The following is a 23,095-nucleotide window of genomic DNA, read 5'->3' as shown; positions in this document are numbered from 1 at the left end:
GATTGTAATTGTGAAACGTCGGTATATATATACATACATATATGTACAATCAGATATATAAGAAGGCTTTTTGTGGTTGAGAAATGAAAACATATATGATTTACCAAGTCCGTATAACTCCTAAACATTTCCTTTTTTGTCTTGTTAAAAGATAACAACACAAATTCATTTCTAGCCCTTCAACTTTTGTTTGTACGTGGGGGGGAAAAAAAATATTTTACCAATTAAAAGTAAAGTTCATGTATTCATGAAATAAAATGATATTTGACCAATTTATGGTTGTTTATATTGCTCAGAGTTGTACTTTGGAATTAGAGAATATTTAAGAGTTTTGAACTATTAATTAAACTTCGACTTCAACCTTCGCTGACCGATCAATTTGGCATGAATTCCGACTCTTGATAAAATTTTAGATTTAGTTTTATCAAAATAACTAAAAACACAAACTTAAGAAGTACTTTTAGTTTCAATTTATGGTTTCCCCAATAGATTAAAAAGAAAGAAAGAGATAAAATTGCATTCTCTCTTCGAAGTTATATAATTTGTCAGCAAATTATCCTAACAAATACTCCCTCTGTTTCATAAAAAGTGTCATTCTGACATATTTTACACAAATTAAGAAAAATTTGAATTATACATGTTTACCCTTATTTAATAGGTGGTTAATGGTTTAAATTCAATGAAAAGAGTTTTGGGTTTAAAGGTGAAAAGGAAAATGTAGCATTAAAAAGCACATTGGAAATGTAAAATGACACTTTTTGTGTAACAAAATTTTTTCTCTAAAATAATATTCTTTATAAAACAGAGAGAAATTTTTTTCCTCTAAAATGGCATTCTTTGTAAAACAGAGAGGGTACATGTATGTAAGTTTGCGTATGATGTTTTCTAGTGACTGAATTAACTGGCTTTCGTTTGATGGTTTTCTTAATACTATATGTAAATCTATAGAATAAGTAGAAAGTTAATTAACTAACAAAGTTCACACGACATGATGATGCTGTAAAAATAATTCTAAGTGAATAGAAGAAGGAATTTGGGGTTTCTTTCACTCAATAGCTTTCGTGTCACGGGGCATCTGATCTGGTGTTAATTCGTTTCTATATATATATTATTTCTCTTCCATTACAGGATCCAACAATGTATAATTAATGGGTTGGTCAAATTTTTTAAAGCCTTTACTCTTCCCCATTTTGGGATTTTTTTGAACTTAATTAGGACTATAATATCCACACAGAGGTCTTAAATTTTAGATAAGTAATTGAAAAACTGCTAATACTGGCGATATCATGCATATATCATAATCACATAATGTGTTAAACCGTAAATTTAGGTCAAAACTCAAAAGACAAATTAAAAGTGTAAGAAAATACTATGAGGTAGTTCCAACTTTTGACATTTGAGGTAATTTAGATAACGGGTTTTGTAAACCATGACGTACAATACAATTTTTATTAATCTGTAATGCGCCAGTGAAATTCAGACTCCACTATATATATGATGTTTTATGATTTAATGATTTTATTTTTTTTATACCAAGAATTCGATAATCTGGAGCACGATGAGCTCCATCAAAACTGGCTCCTACTAAAACACATTTAAACGCTACATTACATATGCATAAATCTAGATATCATATTAAATAGTTCGAATTTATAAAACAAATAACGTTAGAATTTATGCGTATATAGTTTTTATATATGTTCTTACCACCGAAACATTATGTTTTTATGGTTTAGTTTTCGGTAAGAACATATAGTAAAAAACTAAACCATATATAAGCTAATTAGTCAAGTTGGCGAATCGATCATATTGAGTATCAGCAACTTGTGCATATTATTTTCGTATTCTTAAAATAGAATAGAAACAAGATAAAAAGGGAATCCAACGATGAAGAGATGACCAGCAGAGATCAAACCCCCCACTTCATCCAACTATATCTTATCTACAAAAAAAAAACCTATATCTTATCTTTACGTACGTTTGGTTTTTAAAATATATATAGTTTTCTTTGGTAAAAAGACAATAGATATAAGCTACTGGCGGATATTTGTAGGGCAATTGGTAATGTTTAAAATCATAGATTAAACTGTACCAGTTAAGGTTATATATAAAATACGATTATTATTTTTTTTTTGTTTATCGGGCAACAATGTCTTTCAAAGAAAAAAGAAACAAACGACGTCTTATTTGTCTTTTGATTTCCTTAGAAAAATGTTTTGTTCACCTTTTTTGTGATTGGTGAGTTATGAGAGTTCTTGTTAGTGATATGTAAGTCACGTGCTAACAAACTAACAATAGTAGCTCTGAGCTAGCAAAGTCGAGTCCACGTTATTGTTCGATAACATCTTTAACCAGACCTCTCAATATCAAAAGCTGGAGACTCCTGGAAAAATCGTAGACATATATACACATAGAACTAGTATAGGTTTTGACGATTACTTTATTCGACGACGTATAATATAATCAGATTCCATTTTGGGCACTAGAGTTAAGTTAACACGTCATTTGTTTTACTTTTATTGACGCTTATCAGTTTCTTAGAAGGAGTATACATGGATGTTCAGTTAAATTTGATGACTGATGTTGGCAACATTTTTTTTCTTTCTTTTTTCAATATAAACAACGTCAACGCTAAACGTGGGAAAATCTCGGTTGAAGTCTTAAGCCAGTTTAGGTATCGAAAAATTGTTATGTTTGAGTTTTCAGTCCAATACCCTTTCAGGCCCGCTAGTTTATAGCTAGTATTATTATTTAACATAGGCGGATAGGCCCATCATTAGTTTGAATGACCTGTTTTGAAATAACTAACTATCCATCCTCAATATTGTTTAACGACGTCTTAAGAATTAAGAAAGTGAATTTACACGTTCATAAACTGTCAATATGTAAATATCTAATGAGATAAGAAATTTTAATATCATTGAATAAATGAAACGATAATTCTTTGTTTGTTTACAATAACAAGATATATATGAACTTAAAGGAAAACTTCTACATACAATCTAAACAAAACAACAATCTCAATCTCAACCCCAATCAAACTCTTCTATCTCATGAATGATCGATCTCTTCCTTCAATCTCTCCAACATTTGGACGCAGCAACTTTCTCCTAACAATGCTTTTCATCTTCTCCGCTTCAGAATCACCAATGCCAAGTTCATTACTTGCAGCTAAACCATCACTTATTGAATCCGCAGTAGTACTGGTCTGGTACTTTTGAGAAAGTTCCATTACAATGTCTGTAATTTCATATTGCGGCAACTTGGTGTCTAGAATCTTGACTATCTCCGAACCCACGACGTTTCCTCGGCGCAAATCTACACATTCCTTGTCAAACTCACGCCCAAACCTCACCAAGAACATGCTCCTTATGTATTGAAGCTCGTTAAGCTCCCCGATTCTTGATGCAGCAAATATCAGTCCGGCCATTGCTTCTTTAATTGCGTCTGGTAACAGATGAACATCGCTGGAGAAAGAAACATAACGATATTACATACTGAACCGCATAGGTTTACTTGATTACCGTACGTCACAAGTTATATATATAAAGAACAAATTACCTTTGACGATTTAGAGTAGATATATTCTGCATGATGGATGCGCAGAAGTTGTCGACCTGATCGTACGCCAATAACCTTCTCTCATCTTCACAGAATTGTTTCGCCTAAGGTTTCAAATTCCAAACCACAAAACAAGATTAACATGGTGAAAGAAATTAAATCAATCAAGCAGAAGTAACATGGTGATTGAGATTAACTTCAGATACCTTTGGAAGAGCTTCTGAGAAGCGGCCATTGGTAAGGAGCTGAGCGATATCTGAGCGAGATTGTCTGACCATACACTCTCTTCTCTTCCGATGTGATTTGACAGAACATAAAAGATACTGAATATGTTTTTTGCTGCACACAAGAGAGATACATTAAAAACTCGAACAAAAAAACAAACCAAATCATAACCGTACGTGTAAGGCAAGTAAATCAAGTTTCTTACCACTTGGAAGCTTTTCTCCATCTTGAAGCACCAAAGACGTTACTAAAGCAACCCAACTCTGACTTTGTTTTCATGGCGACCATTATTTGCTTTCTACCGTAGGAAGGTGAAAAGATCTTTGTAAGCTATGTATGGAGGAAGTAAGAGCCTAATAATGAGATGTATGTGTGAATATATATATATATATATATATATATATAGTCAAAAACCTATCAATATCCTTTAAAAGTATCCATTTTGTATTTTAATTTATCATGGGATTAAATCTGGAAAAAAACTGTTTTTTTTTTTTCTTTTCCGATTTGGAGTTGGAAATCCAAGTGCATTTCACGTTTGTTGTATTAAGAGATACATCAGTAACTTAACAAAAGTAAAAGGGAATACAAAAAAACACTTCATATTCCATTCAGCTACGGCAATTCAATCGTCGAATGTTGTATTTTCAATCAAGATCTCAAGTTATACTAAGGACAATGAATGAAATATGAAACTATCATTATGTGTTCTATAGTATATATACCTTGTTTCGTTGGAAAACAAAAAAACCTTTGTTCTTCAATGAAATATTTTATCTCTTTTGCAAACCATTGGGAATATATTGTAGACTATATCCAAAGTGTTCGGTTGAAAAAAAAAAAAACTGATTAATCTCTATCCCAAATCAAATAAAAAGGAAAAAAAACTTAAATAATATATATTGTATCTTGTTAAACAAATTGTTATTTATAAATATATATTTTACAGTTAAAGATAAATATTAATGATCTCATAAAGATTTAGACATATTGTCTAGATTTTTTTTTAGAGAAATAATATATATATATATATATATATATATATATATAAAAATTTCCGTAAAAAAAGAAGCATATTTTGTTTTGACATTATAATAATGCAAGAGGTATATATATATATTTGAATTTCTAATATGATAATGACAAAAGTCACAAATTCATACTTTTGTTTTTTAATACTTGTCCCACATTATAATATAAGCTATCATTTGTAGTAAAGATTAAATAAATGCAGAACTTTCTAATTATTTTTCATCTTATTAAATATTTCTGTATGCAAAATTCAAAGATATTTAATATTTTATATATTGTTTAAATTGTATATTTTTTTCTATAATTGGTTTAATACTTGTCAAAGAAAATATTTGTCCCACATTATAATATAAGCTATTATTTGTAGTAAAAGCTAAAATAAATGCAGTACTTTCTATTTGTTTCATCTTATTAAATATTTCTGTATGCAAAATTCAAAGATAATTAATATTTTATATATTGTTTAAATTATAATTTTCTATAATTGGTTTAGTTGTGTTAAATTAAATTAAATATTAAAAATACGCGTTTTCAAAATACGAAAGATGAGGGAGTATACGTTTTTAGATAGAAATTAAAACTACTTTGTATATATATAAATAAATAAAACAAATCAGTTGAAGACCACGGTCATACTGAAAGCCCAATTATCGTAGTAGTATGGGCCTTATATGAGAAAGTAGCATAAAAGAACAAAATTAATAATAAGTTAAAAAGTTATCATTATTACTCAAAAAATGTGAGTATAATTAAAACAAAGATTATGATTATGCGTGCGAATGACTAAAATTAATTGCAAATATGCATGACGACGACTGCACTGATTAACCAACTTCTATAAAAACATTGACCTACAACGACAATCTTTTAGTATTATATTGGCTCTCTACTTCAGGAAAGACCGACCCACAAACCGGAAGAACCAGTTACCGGTAAAAACCGACGCGTATTATTTATTATACAGCAAGTCGCCAGTTCAGCCGGTTAAATACTTAAATCTAAACCATTCAATTCGTCTTCGTTAAAAAGAGACGGTGACCTTTTAACTAATCCACTTTTTAAAAACGTTTTAGTTTTCACACTAATTATGTAATTGAAAACTGTTTAATACTAATAAATAATTCCATTAAGGCTGTGAAGTGTGTCTTTTTGGGTCAAACTCTCTTTGAATTTTTTTTTTATCAATCACCACCAGAAAAGTTTTTCTTCAGAGAGAAAGAAAGAGAGAGTGAGCTCAGAGAAAAATTCAGCAATGGCTTCGAAGCTTATAGTTATAATTGTCTTCATCCTCGATCTCATCGCCGTTGGGTTAGCCATTGCCGCCGAACAGAGAAAAAGTGTTGTAAGCCCCCCCCCTCCCTATTAGCAGAGTAGCATCAACAACTGCTCCGATCTCAACTCCAATCTCCTCCGCCAAAAACACGACACGGCATAATTGTCTCAAATCCAATCTCAGATTCACATAAGTAAAACAGAGAATGAAGGAGTCAAAGAGATACCGACGACTGAAGTGACTGAGACAATGGGCTGTACATTACCTCGGTCCAGCAATAGTCCAGCATTACAAAAGCCCAAGTTCAACAATGCAGACAGGCCCAATATGTCCAACAATGTAGTCAGGCCCAATACGCAGAAGAAGTCTTCCTCCTCTCAACGGCTAACTACACCTGCACAAAGAGACGAAATCAGAGACAATAAAGTGAAAGCAATGAAGGACTGCACGGATCGTATACCACTTAGCAATGGGTTTGAATGTTTGGACACATATGATGTATGATATGAGTAGTGAGCTGTCAAGGGTAAAACTCTAACAATGTAATGCCTATATAAGGCAAACTATGTAACAAACCTATTACATGGAAATAAGAGAGCAATGTTCTTTACCTAAAAGAGCCGCTGTGCTCGCTTCTTCATGGTATCAGAGCAATGGATCAAGATCCAACTCTATTCTCCTCCTACTCTTCATATCTCTAACTGTGTCACTGTGAAACTAACAGAGAAAAACTATCTTCTCTGGAAAACACAGTTTGAGTCGTTTCTTTCTGGTCAAAATCTTCTGGGGTTCGTAAATGGAGCTTTTCCACAACCGCTTGCCTCCATTCCTGTTCCTGCAATCGATGGTCAAGTCAGTCATGTCACAAATTAAGACTTTCTAACTTGGCATCATGCTGATCAAGTGGTACGCACTTGGTTGCTTTGATCTCTCTCTGAAGATATTTTGCGCGATGTTGTCCACACCACTACAGCTCGAGACCTCTGGTCGGCTTTGGCACAACACTTTAACAAGGTATCAGCTTCTCGGCTTTTTGAACTACAACACAAACTTCAAACTGTTGAGAAGTTAGATAAGTCAAGGGATGAATATCTAAAACAAATAAAGAGGGTTTGCGAGCAACTTGCCTCTATAGGAAGTCCGGTTAGTGAACAGATGAAGATATTTACTGCTCTAAAAGGTCTTGGTAGGGAATATGAGCCTATCAAAACTTCAGTGGAAGGTTCAATGGATGCTCAGCCTTCTCTGACCTTGGATGCTGTGATTTCAAGGCTCACCAGTTACTCTGACCGCCTTGCAAGTTATAATAGTGGTTCAGAAGTCTCTCCTCACATGGCATTCAATACCATCAGCACTGTTTCGTCTGGCTACTACAACAACAACAACAGAGGAAGAGGCAACCCTCGTTATGGTAACAATCGTGGCAGAAATTATTTCTCAACTAAGGGAAGAGGATTTCATCAGCAAATATCTCAAGAACCTGCAAGACTTACCAAAGTGATTTGTCAGATTTGTGGAAAAGCAGGCCATCCAGCTTCTAAGTGTTGGCATCGGTTTGACAGCAGTTACCAGTTTGACAGTGTACCTCAGGCCCTAGCTGCACTCCGGATTACTGATGTCACTGATCACAATGGAAACGAGTGGGTATCAGATTTTGGAGCTACGACTCACGTGAATAACTCGCCTCATCATCTACAACAATCTCAGGTTTATGAAGGAAATGAGTCAGTTATGATGGGAGATGGAAGCTTCCTACCTATTACTCACACCGGATCAACAAGTCTCCCTTCAACCTCTGGTAATTTACCTCTTAATGATGTTCTTGTTTGTCCTGGTATTGCAAAGTCTTTATTGTCCGTATCCAAGCTTACCAATGATTATCCCTGTACGTTTCAATTTGATGATGATGATGTGCGTATTTATGATAAGGCAACAAGGGGGTTGCTAACAAAGGGAAATTACAGTAATGGACTCTATACGCTGGGGAACTTACATAGAGGAGCTGCTCATCAAGTCTATTTCTCGTTCAGACAGCAAGAAGCGAGTGAAGAAGTATGGCATAAGAGACTGGGGCATCCTCATTTGCAAGCTCTTCAACATCTTTCTGCAATAAAAGCAATTAACATCAACAATAAAAGTACCAAGGCGATTTGTGAAGCTTGTCAACTTGGGAAGAGTAGTAAATTACCTTTTTCCCCTTCAACTTTTGTAGCTTCTAGACCCCTGGAGAGAATTCATTGTGATCTTTGGGGTCCTTCACCAATAATGTCAGTTCAAGGATTCAAATACTACATAATTTTTATTGACAATTATTCCAGATTCTGTTGGTTATATCCTCTCAAGCTCAAATCTGATTTTCTACAAACGTTTTACAACTTTCAAGCTCTTGTTGAAAATCAGTATCAACAGAAGATTGGTACCTTTCAATGTGATGGTGGTGGTGAATTTACAAGCAACCAGTTCACAGCTCACCTGCAGAAGCATAGGATTCAACAGCTTATTTCTTGTCCATATACACCACAGCAAAATGGGTTAGTAGAAAGAAAGCATAGGCACATTGTTAAAATTGGATTATCTATGCTATTTCAAGGAAAAGTACCTCAAAAATATTGGGTAGAAGCATTCTATACTGCCAACTTCTTGATCAATCTCCTACCTACCTCGGTATTGGACAAGAATCGCTGTCCTTATGAAGCTTTGACAGGAAAAACTCCCACCTATTCAGCTCTCAGGATTTTCGGTTGTGCTTGCTATCCCACCCTCCGTGACTATGCCACAACAAAGTTTGATCCACGGTCATTAAAGTGCATTTTTCTTGGGTATAATGAGAAGTATAAAGGTTATCGATGCTTACTTCCTTCAACGGGTCGAGTCTATATCAGTAGGCATGTAATCTTTGATGAAGCTACCTTTCCATTCTCATCAACTTCGACCAGTGGTCATCAGCAGTATACCTCTCTCATCCAGGCTTGGTACAAGAGTTTTCCTGAAACACAATCCAACAAGACACAAGAGTTAGATCCACCAAGTGAGGAAAGTCAACAACTACTCCAACCTCTTTTTACACCAGAAGACTTTCCACCGCTTCCGCTTTCAACAACTGCTTCGCAAAGACAGACTTCAGATGTGTCCACTGATAGAATGGAGGAAAGTACTGGGTGTACGACAGGCTTTGATCTTGCTTCTATAGGCAACAACTCTCCTTCTTCTGTCAGGACGGATACTGAGTCTTCCTCACAAGTTTCGGAATCTGCTGCTCCAACTCCTTCTGTTACACCTCCACTTAATGGATCTTCCTCTGAGACTTCCACTCATACACCTCTCAATCAAGCTATTGTGGTTCAGGAAGAAATTGTTTCTACTCCCTCCTCAGCCTCTGTCGCTTCTGCATCAGAAACTGAGATATCTTCAGTTGTCTCTTCACCAACAACTGCTTCGTCAAGACCTGTGTATATGAAGAGACAACTGAAGATATCTCAGTTTCTGATGCAGAAGCTGCCGTCAAGACCTTTGTTGGCTTGACAGGGTCAACAAAGCCAGTTGGTTGCTTCATATACACCGTTTCACCAACAACTGCTCCGTCAAGATCTTTCTGAAATGGTGTATATGAAGCAACCAACTGGCTTTGTTGACCCTGACAAGCCAGACCATGTGTGTCTCCAACACAAATCTCTATACGGATTAAAACAAGCTCCTCGAGCTTGGTTTGATAAATTCAGCACATATTTACTTGAGTTTGGTTTTACCTGCAGTATCCCAGATCCTTCTCTCTTTGTGTATAAACGAGATGGAGCAATCATCATCCTTCTGCTATATGTTGATGATATGCTTATCACAGGAAATAGCTCCTCTGCAATGACGACGTTCCTTACAGCTCTCAACACTCAATTTCGCATGAAAGACCTTGGACAGATGCACTACTTTCTGGGAATTCAAGCACATTTTCATTCATCCGGATTGTTCCTCTCTCAGCAGAAATATGCAGAAGACCTATTAGTTGCAGCTGCTATGAGTGAGTGTTCTCCTGAGCCAACCCCTCTGCCACAACAGCTTGAAATAGCAAGAGCAAAACATAAGGAGCCATTTACAAATCCTACATATTTTAGAAGTTTAGCAGGAAAACTTCAGTATCTGACACTTACCAGACCAGATATCCAGTTTGTAGTTAATTTTGTTTGTCAGAAGATGCATGCTCCAACCTTTGGTGACTTCTAACTTCTCAAGAGGATACTCCGCTACATCAAAGGCACAATAACAATGGGAATTAGCTTTCGCAAGAACACAAGTAATTCTTTACGTGCTTACAGTGACAACGATTATGGTGGTTGTGGAGACACAAGTCGTTCAACAGGAGGATATTGCACTTATCTTGGCACTAATCTCATCTCCTGGTCGTCTCAGAAACAAGACTCTGTTTCGCGAAGCTCCACTGAAGCCGAATATCGGGCTATGTCAGATGCTGCAGCAGAGATCTCATGGATCTGTAACATCCTCAAGGAACTTGGAATTCCTCAATATCAGCCTCCGGAATTGTACTGCGACTATCTCTCGGCTGTGTATCTCACAGCTAATCCTGCCTTTCACAAGAAAAGCAAACACTTTGCTAATCATTACCACTACGTTCGCGAAAAGGTTGCTCTCGGAACAGTCATCGTTAGGCACATATCTGGTCATGATCTAATCGCGGACATTTTCACGAAGTCTCTTCCAGTCGGACCGTTCACCTCTCTGCGATACAAACTCGGTGTGGTCCTTCCTCCCACACAGAGTTTGCGGGGGAGTATTAGCAGAGTAGCATCAACAACTGCTCCGATCTCAGCTCCAATCTCCTCTGGCAAGAACACGGCACAATTGTCTCAAATCCAATCTCAGATTCACATAAGTAAAACAGAGAATGAAGGAGTCGAAGAGATACCAACGACTGAAGTGACTGAGACAATGGGCTGTACATTACCTCGGTCCAGCAATAGTCCAGCATTGCAAAAGCCCAAGTTCAACAATGCAGACAAGCTCAATATGTCCAGCAGTGTAGTCAGGCCCAATACGCAGAAGAAGTCTTCCTCCTCTCAACGGCTAACTACACCTGCACAAAGAGACGAAATCAGAGATAATAAAATGAAAGCAATAAAGGACTGCACGGATTGTATACCACTCAGCAATAGATTTGAATGTTTGGACATATATGATATGTGATATAAGTAGTGAGTTGTCAAGAGTAAAATCCTAACATTGTAATGTTTATAAGGCAAACTATGTAACAAACCTATTACATGGAAATAAGAGAGCAATGTTCTTTACCTAAAAGAGCCGCTGTGCTCGCTTCTTCACCCCCTTCCCCCATACTCTCTTCTTCTCTTCTCCTTTGCTTGATAGGTTTTGGTTTTTTTTGTTGCTGATTCTGTATCTGTGATGATTCTGTGGGGGAAGCTCTTGACTAGTTAGTGTTTAGGGAAGCTTCACTCTCTTTGTATAGTGAAATCTATAATTCGAATTCTCCATCGCTGCGATATTTGATTTTTTGAAGTATTCTCAGATCTGTTTCACCACATTCTTGCTTCTTGTTTAAAAATGTGTTCCGCAAGGTGTATTACGAGTAGTAAGGAGCATTCAATTGCAAAATTGTATCAGATTTCATTTGTATTTTGAAGGATCCAAATGCATAATTTCGATTCATGACTTATAAATTCTCTGCAGAGAGCTTAATTTGTAGCTGTTAGTAAGCTTATAGCTTACTACTGCATTGTTGTAATTACACATTTGAGCTACTAGTATACCAAAACTTATATGTATGAGCTACTAGTTCATCATCCCATGACTTGTGAGCTTTCTACAGAACTTTTCACATTGGGACAACTAAATTAGCTACAGATGAAGTCACATGTTTTGATCCAAACCAAATCTTGTATGTATTTGGCTCTGCAACATCTGCTACATGTGTTTTTTCTTTTATACGGTTAATCTTGAAGTAGTAATTGTTTTTTGGACAGGGCAAGGTTGAAACGGATAGGGAGAAGCAATATGAGTACTGTGTGTATGGCACAGACATTGCTACAAGCTATGGAGCTGGTGCGTTCGTTCTTCTCTTTGTAAGCCAAGTCCTTATCATGGTGGCTAGTCGTTGCTTCTGCTGTGGAAAGTCCCTTAACCCTGGTGGTTCAAGAGCTTGTGCCATTCTTCTCTTCCTCATTTGCTGGTAACTAACCAATATACTTACTACCAACTCTCATTACAATTACTCTTCCCCACCATTTCCCTTAAGTCTTATAACTCGGTATTGGCTTCTTTGATTTCGCAGGGTGTTTTTCTTGATCGCTGAGGTATGTTTGCTTGCGGCATCAATCAGAAACGCGTACCACACGCAGTATAGAAAGATGTGGAACATTGACAATCCACCAAGCTGTGAAGTTATTAGGAGAGGAGTTTTTGCTGCTGGTGCTGCTTTCACTCTCTTCACCGCCATTGTCTCTCAGTTCTACTACGTTTGCTACTCTCGTGCTAGAGATGCTTACCAGAACCCTTCCTACTAAAAACTGTCAACTTCTACAGCAAGCAAACGTTAAAGCATCCACGGTTGGGGATTTTTCTTTTGTGTTTTGTTTAGTAGTATCATCCAATGCTACTACTTATCCATTAGGATGTTTAGATTTTATGTTGTCTCTTATATATGATTGTTTCTTGTGGTATTCTGAGATCGTACATTGTTATGTCCTCTGTTGTAATGTGTGAATACTAAAAAAAAAAGAGTAGAAAACATGATTTGTGTGATTCACTGTTTTATTGGTTTGGGTTTGCATGATTTAGGAAGAATGGTTTTAATTAGCACACTGAATATTTTCCGGTTTAGTCTGTTTTTTTTCTTAAAAAAATCATAGTTCCGGTTCAACTGAAAATGAACAAAAGTAAAGAAGGACCGAGTGAATAAATAACAATTTATTAACATCAAAAAATTGTTTAAGATTCATATATCTCCAAAGACGCATAGCACTTGTCAGGAACCCAACTTGTAAGAGTAACAGATGGCTACGAATAGGGGCCATATCAGGCCGCAAGCGGAAGTCCTTTATATCATTTTCGTTGTTGTACATATAAACATGTTAAAATAGTAAAATACCAAATATCACAGAACATTGGAATGTTCATAGATCTCTCTCCAAGGCTACAACTCAGTAATATATTTAAGAGGTAATTATATATATTAATAGTATTTTAATATTATTAAAACGAATGTACTTTTGCTAATATAACATTTTATTTATAAAATTTATATAATAAGTTTTTACCTTAGAACTTATTAAAGATAACATTTTATCTCAAAAAATATATTTCTAACAAGTTCTCTTTAATAAATATCACAATTTAAAATTCTAGTTTATAATATTAATTTTTTTTACCATTTTAATATATATCACAACTTAAAGTTATTATTTATAATAGTACAATTTAAAGTAATATGTACATCATTTCCTCACAAACGGATAAAGATCTTATTACTTATTTTATTATTATCTACCTGTTAAATTATAATTAGTTAAATGATAAAATAAATTATAAACTTATATTTTTAAAACGAAGGACGGGTTAAATGTAAAATATCAAAATCATATGATGATACCGTTTAATAATAAAAAAATCAAAATTTTAATTTAATCTATAAAAAAATATTTAAGTTTTTTTTTGTAAAAACAAATATTCAACCAATGCTATATCACGGTACTAATCTATTATGTTCTAAAACAAAACATTCGAATCGAAACTATGAATCTATGTAATATTCTATCAACGAACATTGTCAGTTAACTTTTATTTTGTAAACTAATTTCAGTTGGCGTTTTCTCATTGAATTCATTTCGTTTTAATATTCCTAATTGATTGATGATCTCAAATTCCTACAAAAAGGACCGAACTATGAAATCGAGAGGAAGAGAGTGTAGAGTTTTCTTGTGAAAAAGGAAATATTGCAGATAATCGTTTCTTATGTTGGTCGTGTCTTCACGATTTGTTGTTACCGTCACCAAGCAACCACCGAATTTTCTCGCCATGCCACGTATCTTTTTAGTTAGATTATGTATTTAGTTTGAATATGTATTTATGCTTTTTATTTAAAAAATCCATGATATTTTTGTTTGTTATTAATTCGTTTTAATTCATATTTTTAATCTTTTATTTGTAATAATAGATTAAAAATATGAATTAAAAAATATTTTTTTTGTAACTGATATTATTTTGTTATCTAAATAATAAAGCAAGGGGTGGGCATTTTATTTTCGTTACGGTCTATATATGGTGAATGATCGGCCCGTTTAGGCTAAGTATTAAAAATTTAGCAGCAAAGCACTAGGATGGTATAATTATGAAGTACGAAATAATTGATGGCAGGCATAATACTCCAACATATACGTTCATTATGGCACATGATATTCCATTATGATACGGAAATATAACACTTTTTTCAAACTATTGTCAGAATGTGTATTAACAATTTTATATCCGATAATATAAACCAAAACACAGACCAATTATTTTCATATTTCTTTATATATTTTTCAAATGGCCAGTTGATTTTTTTTCATCTTTTCACTAAAAAATAAAAATAAACTCCTTTTTCTCCTTATACATGTTGGCAGTACAAATGTAACACTTAAGCTGTTAAATAAGCATGCACGTTCACATTCATATGCGCATCTAATCATACTATACAAACGCATATATCCACCCGTTACACGCATACTAATTACGTATGTTTGTCATGTGGGAAAATGCATTTTTGCTTTCTTTTTATAATAGTATATTTTAAACTAGGTTATATCCCACCCATGCACAGATTGTTATATATATAATAAATTATGTTAAGTAATTTAATTTTATTTTATAATCATAAAAAGCAAAAAAAATCTAAATCTAAATGTCTTTAGGAAATTTACATTTAAAAAATATTAATACAAATTCATAATATATAACTAATTTAAATATAATCACACATATATATCTCTTGATTTTCTTTGTTTTTCTATTATTTAACTTTGATAATAATTTTCATTAGTTTTTCGGAGGATTTGAGGTTAAAAAAAATGATATAATGAAAATTAACTATGATATTCAAATATTAATTTAAGTTGTTCATATAAGCGAACACATAACCTAAAGTATTAAATGACAGAAACAAAATTATTCTCTATAAAATCATATGAAGTGCAAGCAAAACTTTAAAGTACAATTCTCAAAAATTAATTTTACTTTTAAATCTCTTTTTTATATTGCCTTCATTTTAATTTATATTGCTAGATTTAGTTATAATTGTTTCATCTTTGTAGTAAAAGCTAGATAGAAAATAAAATATTATATTGTTTTTTATATAGAGAAATCCTTGAAGTACATATTTGAATTAAATAAATATAGCTTAATGATCTTTATGTAATTATATGTTTAATCAGAAACTAAATATAATGATGAGTATTCTTAAAAAAAATGTATTACAATTTTGTCAGAGGAAAGAGGGAGTTAAGAAAAATTGATTTGATATTTTATAATTATATTACAAAATTTTCTTTCCTTAGAAGTTAGAACATTACATATTTTTAAGAATCAAATAAATATAGATGAATGTCTAAGAAATAATCTAACATCTAAAGTAAAGAAAGAAGTACATAAAAGCAAGAATAAATAAAATGGAGAACAATGTAAAATATATTATTAAACTTTTACAATATTATCTTTATTGAGTTTTCAACCAATGCAAGAACATTAAAAACAAAAAAACAAAGAAAATATTTAAGATTTGAGATATGATGGAGGAGGATGTGAGAATGATTATTTATAGGATAAGAAGTGATGGAAGTTACATTTCTCAAAAATTAAATTAGAGGAGTTATAATTATAATTATTTGGGTAATTAACTGAAAGTGAATAGAGAAAACAAATAGTCAATTCACAATTTATGTAATTTCTGTTACAATTAGTACTAAAGTGTATATTTAAAGTATGAATTAATGTATATAATTAAATATGTTGTATTTTAGGTTTAATTAAAAATAAATATTATATGCTTAAGAAAATAAACATCAAAGGACTGGAAAGATTAACTGAAATTAGAAAATATTATATAATATAAAATATATAAAATAATTAGGTAAGAAAATATTAAAAAGAGAACACAAAATAAATTTAAAAGAAAATTACATGACAATATGTCACATGTCACAAACAAATTAAATATGAAAATAATTTATATATTTTTAAATTAGATGATAATAATCAAAAATAGAAAAGTGTGTTTCTCATATTTTTAAGTTAGAAAGATGAAACAAATAAAAGGAAAAATGCCAAAAAAAATACATGACTTATTTAATATTTGCCAAAAAAAACACGAAATTTTTTTACGTTGGCAGAAAAATACTTAAACTATTTTATAGGTGATAAAAAAATACATGAACTATCACGATTTTTCAATTTCCCACATATCATTGTTACGATTTTTAACGATGTTAACATAATCTTTTTTACAAACGAAATATTGATTTAATATCTCCGTTCTCGGTCAACAAAACACCATGAAAACGGAGGTGAGATTAACTAGAGTTTCTAGCAGTAATTGAACAGATAAGAGGGGTGGGGTGGGGAAGAGAAAGAGGCGAGAAAGAGGAGAAGACGGAATTGTGAGATTCCGTCGGTTTTGCTTTGGGAAGTCGAGATATTTCTGTGGTCCATTAACTATTTATAGCATATTAATAATTAGCTAAACAAACAAATCAAAAAATTTAGAGGTGTCACATGGCATATAGATATAATTTATGAGAGTGTGTAAGCCTACTTTATTGTTTTAGATTGAACGAGNAGGAGTTATAATTATAATTATTTGGGTAATTAACTGAAAGTGAATAGAGAAAACAAATAGTCAATTCACAATTTATGTAATTTCTGTTACAATTAGTACTAAAGTGTATATTTAAAGTATGAATTAATGTATATAATTAAATATGTTGTATTTTAGGTTTAATTAAAAATAAATATTATATGCTTAAGAAAATAAACATCAAAGGACTGGAAAGATTAACTGAAATTAGAAAATATTATATAATATAAAATATATAAAATAATTAGGTAAGAAAATATTAAAAAGAGAACACAAAATAAATTTAAAAGAAAATTACATGACAATATGTCACATGTCACAAACAAATTAAATATGAAAATAATTTATATATTTTTAAATTAGATGATAATAATCAAAAATAGAAAAGTGTGTTTCTCATATTTTTAAGTTAGAAAGATGAAACAAATAAAAGGAAAAATGCCAAAAAAAATACATGACTTATTTAATATTTGCCAAAAAAAACACGAAATTTTTTTACGTTGGCAGAAAAATACTTAAACTATTTTATAGGTGATAAAAAAATACATGAACTATCACGATTTTTCAATTTCCCACATATCATTGTTACGATTTTTAACGATGTTAACATAATCTTTTTTACAAACGAAATATTGATTTAATATCTCCGTTCTCGGTCAACAAAACACCATGAAAACGGAGGTGAGATTAACTAGAGTTTCTAGCAGTAATTGAACAGATAAGAGGGGTGGGGTGGGGAAGAGAAAGAGGCGAGAAAGAGGAGAAGACGGAATTGTGAGATTCCGTCGGTTTTGCTTTGGGAAGTCGAGATATTTCTGTGGTCCATTAACTATTTATAGCATATTAATAATTAGCTAAACAAACAAATCAAAAAATTTAGAGGTGTCACATGGCATATAGATATAATTTATGAGAGTGTGTAAGCCTACTTTATTGTTTTAGATTGAACGAGGATCTTCAGAGAGAAAAACTTAATGATTGCTCACACCCGTTTGTCCTTTGTTAGATCTCAGATTCTTTTAAGTCACATTTCATCCGTACTAACTCTTAATTTTATAATCAATGTAACATATTAAAAATTGACTTTAGTGTCTTCTGGTGCACTTGAGTAGTCACCTCCAATTAAACTTTAACAACGACAACTTTAAAAAAAAAAAGAACCACTACCCTGACTTATTAGTTTAATGAATTACCACTAGTTTTGTTTTAAAAAGTGATATAAAAGCTTACGTTGAAACTTGTTCGATTGAATTGACGGGTAGAGAGAGTAATCATAGACAAAACAAGAGATAAGAATACAACTCTATCTTATCGTAATATATAGTTGTTGAGATTAGGATAACAATTTTCAAAAGCATACGTTAATTTAATTCTGGTTACTTGATCTATATTCTATAACTTCTTTATTAGTATAAGTGTAACAAAATCACAAAAGTAAACTAAATTAAATGATATGTCTATATACGAAAAGTTAAACGTGTGCGTCTATTTCTAACTAAACAGGATAAACAAAGCTATCTCAATTCTCAAGTGTTTGCATCGCAAGATTTGGGTTGCCCCGACAAAGAAATATATGGTCAAACTCTACTCTAGCCCCCAAGGAAAACAATATACAAAAGGGGAATTATCTACACAAAATAACATTTTTTCGTAAAAATAAAGTAACATTTTGATAACTCAGAAATTTAAATATAGATAAGTAAAGTAGATAAAGTGTGATTATTTCAATTGGTCGAGATTTGTTTTCCCTATTGTTAGATATTTCATAAATACGATTTACGACTAATTAACAAGTGACCTCGACGGTTTGTGTGCATAGCTAAATTTTTCCACAAGTAGTTATAGCGACCTCGACAATCTCTGGATAACATTTCCGAATAACATCTTTTTATAATTAATTTTGTAACGAATCAACACAACTTCGTAAATTCTTTAGTATTATTGGCACACTTGAAATTTTATGTCTTATCAGTGAGTACTGTTTATCACCCGTACAAAACATAAACTATGTTGAGCTTGTCATTAACATGTGAAAGATTATAAAATTATCTTATTCTATTTATATAGTTTCTCTGTTTTCTACTAACAACGAGAACCCATCTAAACATATTATCACTTAAAAAATGGTAACATACAATTTGATAGTTTCTCTATTTATCAGTTTAGACGTATAGTTTGTTTAAAGTAAGATGCTAAATTTTGTTAATTTCGTGAGATATATAAAAGATGTATATATATTGCTAAATATATATGATTAAATGAACGAATAAAGTTATGCCAACGAGCCCTAACTAGACGTTGGTGGGTGAGAATGATTTAGACCATTTAATTGCTAACGGTTTTGTGTATCTTTAATGTTGTAATTTCATTCATTCGAAAAAGAGAAAAAAAAAAACTAAACACCTATTGTAATAAGATATTTGACTTTGCTCGTCTTTTCCTTTTCTTGTAGAAGATGTACATATATGTGCTGTTTTCTGTACAATATTTTTGTTTTTCCATATTTATACGTGAATAGTTGAACCTGCTAGGCTATGAAAACAAAACAAACCTAGCCTGCGAAACCTAGTTTGATTCTCATTCTTTTTTAAATGGCTCTATATAATCCATAATCCATTTCAGTTAAACCTTAAACAAAACAGCTTTAACATAACGAACTGCTTATCTTATGATTTTGCCATGCTTTTACTAACTACTAAGAGACGAGTCCGTATAATCAACTAACAATTATGACTACTTTGTCAAATGCTGATCTTAATAAAAAGTACATGGAGAGTATATTGAAGTATCATTCTTCCATCACAATGATCAGATATCATATATAAATCACTAAAATACCATTTAATTTAATAGTGTATTATAAAAGTAGGTTTCTCTCCCCTCTCTCCTGAGATGATAGAAAAGGCGATTAGATTTCCCTAACCCTAATCACCGCCATTCACCGGCCTCTCGCCGGTTGGTGAGAATTTTCTGATGGCGAAGAAGAAAAAGAAGAGGGGAACTCAACCCCTAGTCCCTGGTACATCCCAATTCGCTCGCTTTGCCTCCGCTTCGACTTTGCTGGCTTCCTCTCGTACCTCTGCTACGGGTTCGTCGCCGACTGAGATTTGCCCATCGTCTCCCCTGCGGATGTTCCTCTTGCGGTCCTTCCGCCTCTCTCGGTAGTTCTGGAAACAGATCTGAGACCCCAAGATGCCTCGACTTCTGTACCTGTTGTAGACGCACCCTCTCCTCGTGTGATTTTAGCGTCTCCAGTCAACGGAAAAGCACCTGAAACAACAGTGGATTCAGGTCCTGCTCTCGCTCCTGCGGATTTTCACGGTAACGTTCAAGGAACCCCCTCTCCGGCTAACTCCTCGGAGGTAGCTCCGGCTGGAACAAATAAGAAATGGACATCCTTGTTTGGAGATTCTTATCAATTGGAAGAAGTAGGCACTCCAACTACGCACATCTCTGGTGCCCCCCTTGTTCTCATCCCCGATGACAACCTATACGCCGCTAGAGAGGAATTTAAGGACTTTGTCTTCGCTCAATTCCATGGTAATCCTCCTGAGATGGGGCGAGTCATAGGCGTGGTGAATGCTCTCTAGACTTGTTCCGGGCCTCGTATTTTTGTTCACAAGATTGGATATGGTGCTTTTCTCCTGCGTGTTCCCAACCCTCGGACCCGCGCTATCCTTCTGGGTCGAAATGTGTGGAATATAGCTGGCTTTCCAATGTTTGTCTCTTCGCGGTCTCCAAAATTTACTCCGGATTCTCCCCTGATAACCTCAACCTCTATCTCAGTTGAATTTCGTGGAGTCCCTTACCTTTTGTTTAATCGTCAGAGTCTTAGCCGCATTGCAACAGCGGTGGGCAAACCTGTAGCTCTAGCTCCGGAAACTGAGAGAAAAGAAAATTTCGAAGTTGCAAAGGTACTAGTTAAGGTTAATCTCACGAAAGAGCTCCCCTCCAAGGTAATCTCTGGCTTTTCTGATGGGCGTGAAGTGGAAATAGACGTCTCCTATCCCTGGCTCCCACCTAAATGTACAGTTTGTTGTGCCTTTGGGCTCGATACCTCTTTTTGCCCCTCTCTGTGAATTGTTCTAATGAATCGTATTACTAGGTCTCGTAGTAGACCCCGTAGCAGATGGCGCTCACGGCAAGGAAGGTCTAAGGAAAGATTACCAAAGACTTCCTCTCGAGTGAACTCTCTTTTGGTCTGGAAGGTCAAAGAAGGATCAGATACTGTGCAGTCAAAGCCTCCTCGCGAGCTTGTCCCATCCAAAACAAACAACCCTCTGCAGACTCTTGCACCTAAGGAGGAAGAGCATAGCTCCACCAACCAAATTTTGGAGTGGCTTGCCTCTGAGAGCTATAGTGTACCTGCGGCCATCTCTACTCTAGTCGCTGATGCAAATGATGCGGAGGTGGGGGTTTCGGAAGGTTCCATTCCCGTTATCAAAGGCAAAAAGATAGCTCAGGAGGCGGTTCTGGAAGATGAAACCGAAGCTCCATTCATCCTGGTTTCTCGCAGGAGCAGTGGTCGTAAGACCACGATGTCACATTAATCCCCATCATCAATGTTTTTTGTGTGGAATATAAGAGTTCTGAATAGTTCCAGGCGTCAGGACTTTACAAAAGAATGGATCACCATCTATAGGCCAGTTCTTGGAGCGTTCTTGGAAACGCATATTCAATATAATAATGCAAGCAGAGTTGCAAGAGCTATTCCAGTAGGCTGGAAGTATTTTGGAAATTTTGATTACCACAACTCCGCGAGGATTGTAGTGTGTTAGGACCCCTCTGTCTCCTTAGTAGTGTACCAGTCCTCTGCTCAGCTGGTTACATGTGGTATATATATTCCCTCTATAAGTTTAAGTTTAACTGTTTCTTTTGTTTACGGATACAATCTGCCAGAGGATCGTGTGCCACTATTGGAGGAGTTGATTTAGCTCCATGATAATACTCCAGTTAGTCGCTGCCCCTGGGCGGTGGTCGGTGACTACAGCCAGATTCTTCGACTTGAGCATCATTTTCACCACTTGCACCAAGGCGTTGATACTACTGGCATTGACGAATTCAGTTTGGCACTGCAGGATTATGAGCTCTTCGAGGCTCAAGCTCAAGGACTTCCCTTCACTTGGTGGAACAACCAAGAGGACAATCCCACCTCCAAGAGAATTGATCATGCACTCATTAATCAAGCGTGGGCTTCTTCGCACCCATAATCTTTTGCTGACTTTATGGCGCCTCACCAATCGGACCATGCGGCTTGCTTATTTCATGTTCCTGCAATGAGGTGTTCTATTAGGAAGCCGTTTAAGTTCTTCCACCATGTCATTGACCATCCGGAGTTCCGCCAGCCCATCTCTCAGGAATGGTTACCTGCCTCTATCCTTGGTACGTCTCAGTTCAAACTGGTCAGATCTCTCAGGAAGCTCAAGAAGATTTTCTGAAAACTGAATAAGCGCCACTTTAGTGGAATAAGTCAGAGGGTCAAAAGCCAAGCTGAAAAAGTGGCTAATTTGCAGAGAACTATTCTCTCCTCACCGGATACTCAAACTGCTACTGAGGAGCATCAGGAGAGAGTTCAATGGCAGATTCTACTTAATGCTGAGGAGAAATTCTTCAGACAGAAATCGTGTGTTATCTGGCTGAACCTGGGAGACCGAAACACCTCCTTTTTTCACAAATTTGTCCTGGAACGAGCTGCTAGGAATCACAATCATCTCTTGTATGATGGAGATAGACGAATTATGAATGTCAACGAGATTAAGTCCTTTGCTGCTTCTTATTTTGAGGGTATCTTGGGCCAAACGGATATGCATACTTCGGGTGCATTAGTGGAGATGCTTCAAGAGCTTATTCCTTTTCGTTGCTCAGACGCACAAGGACAGTCTTTAGTAAATCATGTGTCTACGGAGGAAATCAAATCAGTTCTTAAGGCAATGCCTCTAAACAAGAGTCCTGGTCCTGATGGATTTTCGGTTGAGTTCTTTCGAGCCACTTGGGACATTGTAGGTAAGGAGGTTGTTGATGCGGTACAGGAATTCTTTCCAAATGGGCGCCTTCTAAGGGACATTAACACCATAATCCTAGCCCTCATCTCAAAAGTACCTCAAGCAAGTCATCTAGGGGATTTCAGGCCAATCAGCTGTTGCAACCTGATTTAC

The 23,095-nt window shown here is 34.5% G+C and overlaps 2 protein-coding genes across 2 annotated transcripts; one reads left to right on the top strand and one right to left on the bottom strand.

The window, feature by feature from the left end:
- Positions 3,037–3,891, bottom strand: LOC104765377. The gene is made up of 3 exons (XM_019241586.1): positions 3,768–3,891; positions 3,562–3,665; positions 3,037–3,467 (listed from the first exon to the last, which is right to left on the bottom strand). The coding sequence occupies exons 1-3, from the start codon at positions 3,837–3,839 to the stop codon at positions 3,047–3,049; spliced, it is 597 nt and encodes a 198-aa protein (XP_019097131.1). The 5' UTR covers positions 3,840–3,891; the 3' UTR covers positions 3,037–3,046.
- Positions 11,362–12,868, top strand: LOC104767529. Its single transcript, XM_019241191.1, has 3 exons — positions 11,362–11,993; positions 12,079–12,284; positions 12,387–12,868. The coding sequence occupies exons 2-3, from the start codon at positions 12,196–12,198 to the stop codon at positions 12,616–12,618; spliced, it is 321 nt and encodes a 106-aa protein (XP_019096736.1). The 5' UTR covers positions 11,362–11,993; positions 12,079–12,195; the 3' UTR covers positions 12,619–12,868.

Source organism: Camelina sativa, chromosome 19 (genome assembly GCF_000633955.1).
Source record: "Camelina sativa cultivar DH55 chromosome 19, Cs, whole genome shotgun sequence".
Taxonomy (NCBI): Eukaryota; Viridiplantae; Streptophyta; class Magnoliopsida; order Brassicales; family Brassicaceae; genus Camelina; species Camelina sativa.
Note: the sequence above shows the minus strand (reverse complement) of the source record. Positions and strands in the feature narration are given on the sequence as shown.

Bases quoted from the DNA above. Each gene is read 5' to 3' on its own strand.
- LOC104767529 (XM_019241191.1), top strand. From the start codon at position 12,196: ATGGTGGCTAGTCGTTGCTTCTGCTGTGGAAAGTCCCTTAACCCTGGT. The intron at 12,285-12,386 runs GTAACTAACCAA...TTGATTTCGCAG, and splicing joins CTTCTCTTCCTCATTTGCTG to GGTGTTTTTCTTGATCGCTG.
- LOC104765377 (XM_019241586.1), bottom strand. From the start codon at position 3,839: ATGGTCAGACAATCTCGCTCAGATATCGCTCAGCTCCTTACCAATGGC. The intron at 3,666-3,767 runs GTATCTGAAGTT...TTGAAACCTTAG, and splicing joins TCTCAGAAGCTCTTCCAAAG to GCGAAACAATTCTGTGAAGA. The intron at 3,468-3,561 runs GTAATTTGTTCT...TTCTTTCTCCAG, and splicing joins TCTACTCTAAATCGTCAAAG to CGATGTTCATCTGTTACCAG.